Source organism: Dendrobium catenatum, unplaced genomic scaffold, assembly GCF_001605985.2.
Source record: "Dendrobium catenatum unplaced genomic scaffold, ASM160598v2 fragScaff_scaffold_1539, whole genome shotgun sequence".
NCBI lineage: Eukaryota > Viridiplantae > Streptophyta > Magnoliopsida > Asparagales > Orchidaceae > Dendrobium > Dendrobium catenatum.
In genome coordinates, this window is record NW_021320001.1 from 337940 (window position 1) to 349327 (window position 11388).

The window sequence follows — 11388 nt, forward strand, 5'->3', positions numbered from 1 at the left end:
CCGTTTTTTGAAACGGGTCATTTTGTTCAACCCGAACCCAACCCGTTTCACAAACGGGTCGACCCGTTGCTGGGTCAACCCGACCCGATTTATAAAACGGGTTGATTTGTTGAACTTGAACCCGACTCATTTCAGGTCCGGGTTGACCCGAACCCGGATTTTTCCGGTTCGGGTTCGGGTTTCGGGTCGTATCAAAAATTGACACCCCTAGCCCCTAGGTCGGAGGTTCTATCGGTTTGTGCTAAATCTAGATGGTACATTTCTACGTAGCAAATAGCTAGGAAATCTATTAATTGCAGTTGATATAAATTTTCTGGGTCGGATTTCGGGTCGTATCAAAAATTGACACCCCTAGTTGATGCCTTCCCTCTTCTCACTGTGATTTGAGCCAAAGTTCAAACCATATTAAAATTAGATTTATTAGTTTAAATTAGTTTCGGATGACTTTGACCTCAATAAAAAATTTGTAAATTCAAGAGGTTAGTACTAAAATAAAATATTATATTATTTATCTAATTAAATATATGACAGAAATATTTCCTCTCATAAAAATTAATTTCACAAAATAATGACAGTCCACCCATGGTTGATGGTTTCATCCTCTATTGAGCAAGTACAAATTTCGGACATTAAGGCTTTGTTTAAGACATCTAGCACAAAAATTAAAACTCCATAAATCCTAAGACAATTATTAAAAAATAAAAAATAAACTCATGTCATTTAAACTTTATAAGAAAAATGTATATAATTTAATTTTTAGAATTGAGTTATCTAATTTTTTTATATTTATGATAAAATAAAGGGAGATTTACATACATACCATTTAATACTATGCTATTTACATATTTAACACCTAAAACTTTAATATTACATACATACCACCCATAGTTCATTTTCATATCAAATATGAGTGGTAGAAATGAAATATATGAGTGGTAGGAAAGAAATGTAAGTGGTATATTTGATATTAAATAGGATGTTATAAAGTGGTATGTACGTAAATTTCCCTAAAATAAAATGATCACGAGAGAGAAAATTTCGACTTCATTTGAGATAAATTTTGTTATTATTTTTAAAATACTTTTAATATTCTTTTTTAATAACTAAAAAATAATGATCAAAATTCAAAAGCTATCCAAAATGCGAAAAAAATTATTTTGTGCGGATGCCAAACGTCGTCCGGAGACCAAGCAGAATACGTCACGGCACCCATTCCTTTGTTCCGTGGCTCGGTACTGCTCGTACCGTGACTCGGTATCGCTAATATGGCTCATTTGATTCGCCTCTAAACATAGAGTTGCATCCGACCTCGACAGATAATGATTTCTCCCAAAATGCAGCCGACGTGAATTATGAAATATCTTCAGTCTGCTCGCGTTGATTCCGTTAGATATTTTCAGAAAATGCCAACACTGATAGATGGTGCTGGATCGGATAATCTGAATTATTTGTCACGGGCATGTTCTGACGCTCGAATAAGCCATTTCATCCGTTCTTAATTTTATTTTAAAAAGAGTAGCAATGCTATCTTTCTTCTCATTCATAATTTTAAAAAATTTGTTGTATTAACATTTAAAAAAACAGTTTAATAATTTTATATAATTTTATTTTGCAACTAATTTATTGGATTCAGTATTATCAGTGGAAAATATAAAGACATTGTTAGGAATATGAATTAAGTTAGAAATATAGAAGGAAGAGAGATATTGTCACGACCTAACCCGATCGGGACGGATCCCGCTCACATCGGGCCGCGACATAACCTTTGAAAATTCAGTATCTAGCTTTGGAATTTGCTTCAGACTTTCTTCCAAATATTAAATAGACAGAAAAATACAGAGCTACTATAAACATCCAAATATATAACAGTTCATCTATCTTTTCTTTCATCAAAACAATCATATACAGATACAGTACATGACTTACAGAAAGAAAGAACAGAAAACCTATGACTGTACAAAAATCAAAAGTACAAAATACTTAATCACTGATCAGACTATGAACTGCTAATCCAAAACTTTCTTCCCTTTCCCAAAACCTGAAAACCACGCAGAAAACAAGGATGAGCTAACAGCTCAGCAAGACATCACTCATCAATCCAAATCATCAGAAATTTACATTAGAAAATACATCAAAAAATAGCCGTACGAAAATCGTAGAACAGATACTTGATCAACAGAAATCAGATAACTGATACAGAAAACCGAAGTCATTTCGAATCGGAGTTCAAAATAGATATCATAAAGCTTCCAAGTCACAGAGCAGACAGAATCGTACGGAATAACCAGAATCGTACATAAATCAGAAATCAGATAAAGATAATTCATAAAATATATTAGATAAATCACAGAACAGATTATCAGATATCAAACATCAGATTTCCTGACCCTGACAGAATCTCAACGGATTCTGGCCTCTTATGCCTCTCTTCCCAGACACTGACAGAATCTCAACGGATTCTGATCCCTTATGCCTCCCTTTGTGCTTATAGCACCAGAACAGAACAGAACAGATATTCGGAATTTCGGAACAGAACTTATTTTCAGATTTCAGAGCTCATTTCAGATTTTCCTGACACAGACAGAATCTCAAAGGATCCTGGCCCTTTATAACTCCCTTCTGATAGCATACAAACACTTCAATTCATTTAATGTATCAATTTAGAAAAAGCAGAATTCGTACGAAAAATCAGCGGCATGACGACAGTATACGGAATTTACACAAAAATCACAGATTCAGAAATTTACCAAATTATCACAGAATATCCACAACAATATTATAAGACTTTTACTGTACTAAAGTAATAATATTAGACATCCAGATAAATTATTATTCGAATAAAACTCAGCAGAATTCAAAATACTCGGTAAAAATCTTCCAGAACATACTCAAAATGTGCACAATTATCATCTCAAAAACATACCAAAAGTTACGCAGTAAAACCTTTGTCAGAAGAAAATAATACCAGAAATTCGCTAACGGAAACAAAATCCGGAACAGAAAAGTCATCAAAATTCTCGTTTCTGAAAATTGAGAAAGACGAAATATGCCTTACCTCGAGTCGGTCAACTTCTCCAACTACGGCGACGGACGAAAACGGACGGAAGTCGTCCAAAAATCCACTTTTCTTCTTTTCCCTTCGGTTTTCTCTATCTTGGACTTTCTCTCTCTTCAAAAAGACTTAAATCGGATATTTATTAAGCAGGATCGTCCCAGACGATGTTCCCGATCGTCCCGGGACGATCTCCTCTGGACCAGATCGTGGACCAGATCGTCCAGATGAAATTAAATGCCAATTTCGTCGTCCTGGGACGAAACTCTCGGGTTCAGTTCATCCCGACGGTTCGTCCCGATTGTTCCAGGTTCGTACAGACGAACATGCAGATTTCTTCACAATCTGTACAGATCGTCCCGGGACGATCCACTTCGTCCCGGACGATCCTGGGAGGAAAACAGCCTTTATAGATATAGAGAGAGAGGTTAAGGCTTCTTTTGAGATAGTTTTTTTACTATGAAGTATAGCTGAAAACTTAAGAATATTAATTGAAGGATAATTTTTTTTCTAAATCTTAAATATTTGTAGTTTAATTGAACAACTCAATGATATGAATTTAATGAGTCCAAAATCTTATAATTCTTAGGTCATAAAGGCATTGAAGTATTGAACTAATGATCGATGATCAAATGATTCAATAGAGGCCGTCTAATGGAGTATTATGAATTTTTGATCAAATTTATTAAAATGGCACTCTAAAGATACTATAAATAGATCTCATTCTACACATAAAAGGGACTTGGAGCTTAGAGCTTTGGACACAGATCTAAAACTGAGAATGAAGAGAGCATGAAGACCTAAAAGAGTTTAGAGCTTTACCTAACTCTCGACATCAATGATCACCATTAGCCACTACCATTACTGGACCACCATCATCAAATCATTGCCGCCCATCTTCCATGATCCAACCATCATTGTTGTTTGACTATCAATGTTCGACCATTATAATTCATTCATCATTCCAATATCGTCATATGACTATTGTCTATTGCCACCCAATCACCATTACTGGAACGTCATCGTACAATCATTATTTCTCTAATTAACATCGTTATACTGTCATCATCATTATTTCATTTTTTTCTCCAATAATTTCTATCATAGAAGATCAAATAAGTGCTCTCAATTTTGTAATCATGTTTTATATTATTGTGGAGAACAGTAGACTTCTACAAGCTTGAAGTATAATCACCATTAAGTTTTTCACATAAAACTACAATGCCACTTGCATCTCTTTTATCAATACATATATTGAATTTTTGTACAAGACTAAGATATAAAGTACTTTTCATCATTACAAATTTTTTAGTACACAATAGTTATATTTATAACCATTTAAACTACTATTTTAACAAACTTATATTCAAACCGAATGTATTAACAAGATGAACCTAACAACACTAAAGATGATCTGATCCCAATCAATTTGCTTCTGTCTCATGGATTTTTCAATTCTTTGTTACATATGAATACTATAGTTTCTCCTAATGTCAAGCATGATATATATAATTATATTTCTGATAATGTTTTCTTTGATTCTCATGAAAATTTTATTCTCAATATATCTTCACATTTCAAACATAAGATTTATTATCAAGCTATTTATTTTCCTGAATGTCGGAGGCTATGAAAGCTGACTTCATGGTTTAGGCTTCGTTTGGGACGGTTTTCTTATTGCTTTGTAAAGCTATTTTTTAATATAAAATTCTCTTGAAAACTGTCTCAAACGAAGCCTTAGACAATAATAAAACTTGGACTATCATTCCTTTGGCAGAAGAAAAATATCCTATTTGTTTTCATTCTGCCAAAATCATATTATTCTTTATTTACTAAAAGAAATAGGTCTAAATTTGTTGTACTATTTGTTTATATGGATGATACTATATCTTCACTCTCTTTCCAAACTTAAGGGTTTGAGATATCTTAAATATTCTCTTGATCTCAAAATTGCATGTTCAAATGGTGTTATTATTCTTTCCCAACCAGATTATAGCTTGCAATTGCTTGAAGAATCTGGTTTTCTTGTCTGTAAACTGATTACCATGCCTATAGAACCTCGAAACCAGCTTAATGGAACCAATGGTGATCTGCTTACTGGTATTTCTTTTAATATAGTTGACTGATTGGCTAATTATTATACCTCACTTTATATAGATCAGGTATTTCTTTCACTGATATAAGTTAAGGTTCATTTGCGACAATTTTTTTATTTATTTCTAAAATTTTATTTGGGATGATTTTTTTAATGCTTCTTAAAACAGCATTTTAGTACAAACATTAAAATTTTTTACTGGAAAGATGCTATAAGAAGTAAGAAAGCCGTCCGAAACAAAGCCTAAAATAATTTTACAATAAAAAATTATTTTAAAAAACATTAAATAAGCTATCCCAAATGCAGCCTAAGTCAATACCTAGCCAAACCGAGAACAAAACATTTGGATGTTGCACGCTTTCATCTTCGATGACTTGGGCTTCGTTTGGGATGGATTTCTTTTTGTTTCTTAAAGCAGCTTTTTTGTATACAAATTTTTAGTTTTGTAAAAAAAAAAATTGTACTAAAAAACTGCTTTAAGAAATAGAAAGAAAGCAGTCCCAAACGAACACTTAAATCCACACCAAGACAATGACTGTTTTTCTCATCAAGTTTTCTCAACAACTTAAAACTTTTAGTGATGCTAATTGAGCTTCTTGTTCACAAGTCCGAAAAATCTATTACTGGTGTTTGTATGTTCTTATAAGACTCTCTCGTTTCTTGGAAATCAAACAAGCAAAATACTGTATGCAAATCTTATGTTGAAGCTGTCTATAGCGCCTTAGCCTTAGCAACCACCGTGAATTAATTTTGCTCCATGAAGTGTAATTTTAGTAGTAATAGACCTAGTGAGCGAGTTGTGATTTTGGGCGATCAAGTCATTAATAAGAGTACACATTTTAGATATATTGTATCTATTGTTCATAGTGACGGTGAAATAGATGAGGATATTATCAGCAGAATTCAAGTTCGATGGTTGAAGTGGAGGAATGCACGGACTTTTTGTGTGATAGAAAAATCCCCCTCAAACTTAAGGGAAAATTCTATAAGATGGTGGTGAGACCTACAATGCTTTATGGTGCCTGATATTGGCCATTAAAAGAAAGGAATAATACTAAGTTAAGTGTTGCAGAGATGAGGATGCTCAGGTGGATGAGTGGCTTTATCCTTACAGATAGGATATGAAATGAGTATATACGTAAAAAGGTTGGAGTAGCTTCAGTGGAAGATAATATTAGAGAGAGTTGCCTTAGTTGATTTGGTCACATAAAACGACGGTCTTCCGATGATCCGATTAGAAAAGTTGAGGTATTAGATTTGACTTATGTTAAGAAAGGTAAAGGTAGACCTAAAAAGACTTGGTTATAAAATATTAGAAATGATATTTCTTTATTAGATTTAAATAAGAATTTGACTTTTAATAGGACACAATGGAGAAAAAAGATTCATTTAGTCGACCTCTCATAGTGGGACAAAAACTTGATGTTGTTGTTGTAATCATTGAAGGATTTCAGCTTCCAAACACTTGATCCAGCTCTTATTCTTTGTGATAATCAGTCTGCTATTCATATTATCAGCAATATTGTCTTTATATTGAGTCATTTACATTGCCACCACTCTTGCTTTTTATCCATGACAAAGTTGCTCATGATTCTCTCTAACTTATGCCAATCTGGTGATCTGTTCTGCACACCAACAACTTGCTGAATGATTAACCAAACCGCTGCCAACAACTCCTTTGTCCGAGAAATTATTCTGTGAAGTCACCCAACGGTCCATAGGTGAATAAAAACGTGCCACATCATCCGATACCGAACGGTACACAACAAAAAATGACGCGACTCGTTCTCATTCGCCATTGAACACCGTTGACCACATAGAATAATTTTTCCCTTAGTCCGCACATTCACAGTGACCGTTACAAATATCTACAAGCAATCTTGATGGGGGAAATAATAGAAATGGGAGCTTTTTACATTCTCCTGTTTGTCACTCATCTCTTCTATTTTATTTTAGCTGCAGGCCTTTTCTGTAAGCATTACCATATAGTGTTTAACTAGTTTTTTCTTTCTATTACACATAGCAGGATCCAAGAAACAAGTTGTGTGAGAAAGTTCATTAAAGGTTTTATTCTACTTTCCCCATTCTTGCTCATCCTCCCCTCATAAAAAATAATCTTTTACGGTATTCAGCTTGGAGAAATTTCTTCAGAAAATATCTTCCTTAGCTTATAATATATTATTAACAGAAATTTGTTTAAAGAATAATTCTTATCAGCACAATAGCAGATCGTATACCATAAGCTAAATTCTTTGACAAAGCGTTTTTCTTTACTTAGCGATTCAACAAGACAAAGAACCTTAAATTTTAGGCAAGTTTACCTTAAAATATTCCATATAGTTTAAATTAATAGTCTGTTACGTTTACTCTGATATTAATGGTGATAAATTATTGTATTAAACAAATTAAACAATATAACTAATTTATGCCGACGATATGTATCTCCAAAGGCACAAATCCCAGCTCACTCCAATGAAGGAAATTGCGTGAATGAATAAGATAATAAATAAGCCACCGTACAGTTCGTCTGCTGAGCACTCTCAATTATTGAAGCCCATGTGCTCTTCTCAAAACACTGAGAACAGAAGAAAGAAACATTATCTTCTTTATCTCTTACAGCCAATTTAGGGTTTATGGAGAGCTCGGCCGGCCAGCAGCGCCGCTTCTATGACCAGCGTGATCACATCCGCCACCTCCTGCACCATGCATTTGTTCCCCTTAAACGATGGCGAATTCTGTTCCTTGAATCTTGCAATGCAATCTAATAAATCTTGGCTGCACTTCTGGCTCAAATAGTCATCTATAAGAGAAATTAATCAAGAAAAATTTGAACTTTTAGGAATGGAAGAAGAAGAATCGAGTAACAGAAAGCAATCAAGGATTGAAACCGAACTGTTCCTAGCTTGAACACAGGCGTCATGATGCATGCAGCAGGCGTCGAGCCCGTCGCAGGGTTTCTCCCCTGGGCATCCACTGTACATAATCCCACAGTACTTTCCATATCTTAAGAACAGCGGCACTTTGGATCAAAGTTGAAACTTTCAGCGAAAATTATGAGCATAAACAAGGAAAGGTGAAACCTTTTGAGGTCGGACTTATGTAAAGCAAACCTGCGCAGTGCTCCGACTCGCAATTCCTGCTGCATTCCTGCTTGCTCTGTTTCAAATTTCATAGAAAATCAACCCAGTGTTAAGTGGAGAGATGAAACGGTAAGGAGAAAGGAAGATAGCATATGAGTTGTGTTTTGAGATGAAGACCACGGCGTCTCCGGTGGAGGGATCGATGCCGATGTTGAGGGCTTCGGCGGAGGAGAGGAAAAGGGAAAGGAGAAGGAAGATGGCGGGAGCTGATAAGAGGAATTCTCTTCTATTGAAGTCCATCTGGAGCTGGAGAGGGTGAGGAGTCGGATGGGTTTTGGTTTGTTTATAGAGAAAGGACGTTGATTTTGTGAAGGGCATGGGATAAAAGGCGTGATGGAGCGAGAAGAAGTTGCTTGTTGTCCTGTCTCACTCGTGACGAGCCGTTGTATTGTAGCTGAGCAGGGTCTGGACTCTGGACGCAGTCACACGAATAATTATTAGGTGCGTAGAGTGCAGACGGTGCTCTCCCCGTCTGCACTCCGCACCTAATAATCTCTCCAGTCACACACCGTTTACAAAATAAAAAATTATTAGGTCCGGTCACTGGACCTAAAAATAGTTCCGGACATCCAACAAAACTTATCACGTGCTAGGTGTGTTTTGAGTGTACTTTAGGTGCGCTTTTGACTGCACTTTACCTGTGCTTTTGACGCGCTTGACTTAAATTTCTGCGGACACACATACATTCTACGTGGCGAATTTTTAGTGGATGTCCGGACCTAAAAATAGATCCGGTGACCGGACATAATAATTTACCATACAAAATAGAGGGAAAAAATCATGTAATAGTTTTTCCTTGATTGAGGCCGGGTTGGAGATGTAGTAAATGGACCGAAAACTCTGCTCTAGAATTTGACCGGACCTAAAATAGATCCGGACATCCAACAAAACTTATCATGTGCTAGGTGCGTTTTGAGTGTATTTTAGGTGCACTTTTGACTGCACTTTACCTACGCTTTTGATGCACTTGACTTAAATTTCTGCGGACACGCATATATTCTACGTGACGAATTTTTAGTGGATGTCCGGACCTAGAAATAGATCCGGTGACCGGACATAATAATTTACCATACAAAACAGAGAAAAAAAAATCATGTATTAGTTTTTCCTGGATTGAGGCCTGGTTGGAGATGGAGTAAATGGACCGAAAACTCTGCTCTAGAATTTACCAGGGACAAGCAATGTTCAGAATTTTTCTGATTTAAATTTGACTAAAAATAAAAGTCTGAGATTTTATTAAAAAAAAAAGGTCTTATAAGCTTCATAATATTCAATATTTCAATTTCTGAAAAAAATATGACCTTATGTTTGATTTGTATAAAAATATCCATGGAGTTTGTTGCAATAAGCAATTCACGTCAAAATATCGGCACCTGCAAGAAGAAAACAGAGCAAGCACAAAAACAATCCACGCCGGAGATGAACAGTAACCTGTTTATTCAGGAGACTGTATTTCTAACTTCTGTAGAGAAAGTATCAAAATGAACAACCCCCTCTCTACGCCCCGTATCCGGCTTTTTCTACCGTATGGGATGCTAAATTAAAATTACTGTAAATGAAAAGGCAGTACTAAAAAAAAACTAGTGATAAGTGGTAACTAAAAGGAGTAAAGCATCATGGCTATCAGAAAACCGTTAGAGGTGTGTAAGATGTCCCGCGTTCCTTCAGAGCTCGCATGCGCTGCTGCATCAGTCTTCCCCGGCTTCAGAAGAGCTCGACTCCGACGAGCTTATGGCAACGATAGCATCAACAGGTGAGGAATAGGCCCAAATGTCGGAGACGTTGAAGGTTGGAGACATATTCAAATCGGCTGGTAAGGCAACAGTATAAGCGTTGTCGTTGATCTTAGCAACAATAGGTATTGGTCCAACCTTTCGGCGCATAAGTTTAGAATGGGTTCCGGGTGGGAACCTTTCTTTGCGTAGTCGTACCATGACTAAATCGCCAACATTGAAGAGTCGCTGGCGTCGACGACGATCAACAGTCTCTTTATAATGTTGATTAGCCTTGATAATCTGTTGTCGAACCTCCGATAGCATTTCCGAATAATTCTCCGTGAAGGTGGCAGCAGCAGGAGCTTTGCATTTGGGCAAGATGGCTACATCTAGAGCTAAGTTTGGAGCTTTAGTATATACTATATTGAAAGGAGATTTACTTGTTGAACGGTTGGTCATTGAGTTGAAAGCAAATTCAGCTCTTGTAAGCATGTCTTCCCACGGTTTCGGATGGTCCTGCACGAGACAACGCAGCATGTTGCCTAAGGTGCGGTTGACGACCACTGTTTGTCCATCTGATTAGGGATGGTATGCCGAACTGAGGCGGATGTCGGTGCCCAAATGCTTCCAAAGTTCACGCCAAAAATGACTTATAAACTTTACATCACGATCGGAAGTGAGGCTTCTAGGGACACCATGTAGACGTACAATCTCGTTAAAGAAAAGATGCGCAATATTCATAGCATTTGAAGTTTTCTTACATGGAAGAAAATGAGCCATCTTGGAGAATCTGTCGACCACAACCAGAATTGAATCATTGCCTCGACGAGTTTTGGGTAATCCCAAAACAAAATCCAAACTTAGGTCTTCCCAGATCGAGTCGGGAACAGGCAGGGGCATATAAAGATCGGTATTTTGGGATCCTCCCTTGTACATTTGGCAAATGGGGCAACTATCAACCAAGCGAAAGACATCACGTCTCAGTCTCGACAAAAAAAAAAACGAGAGTGTACCAGCTTCAGGTCTTGTCGCGTCCCAAGTGTGCAGCTAGGCCGCCTCCGTGAGCTTCCCTAATCAAAAATTGATGCCATGATGACACAGGGATGCACAGCAAGTTCTGTTTAAATAAGAACTCATGTCTCATGGAGTAACCTTCGGTTGGCTGTTGCTGTTGGCAAGATTCCCAAGCATCTTTGAAATCAGGATCTGTTTCATACAGCTCCTTAAGGCACTCAAGGCCAGTTAATTCGGTTTGCAGACATGATAGTAATGAATTTTTTCTACTGAGAGCGTCGGCTACACGGTTGTTAACTCCTGGCTTGTGCTGGAAGGTGAAAGAGAACCGCTGAATGAAGAGGAGCCACCTAGCATGTAATATCAAAAATT

The 11388-nt window shown here is 36.6% G+C and overlaps 1 protein-coding gene across 1 annotated transcript; it reads right to left on the minus strand.

Annotated features, from left to right (window-relative positions):
• Nucleotides 1–7620: 7620 nt before the first annotated feature.
• On the minus strand, nucleotides 7621–8606 carry LOC110099300 (phospholipase A2-alpha). The gene is made up of 4 exons (XM_020826404.2): nucleotides 8405–8606; nucleotides 8258–8303; nucleotides 8041–8166; nucleotides 7621–7947 (listed from the first exon to the last, which is right to left on the minus strand). Exons 1-4 carry the CDS (start codon nucleotides 8603–8605, stop codon nucleotides 7772–7774), a joined length of 549 nt encoding a protein of 182 aa, XP_020682063.1. The 5' UTR covers nucleotide 8606; the 3' UTR covers nucleotides 7621–7771.
• Between the last annotated feature and the right edge of the window lie 2782 nt (nucleotides 8607–11388).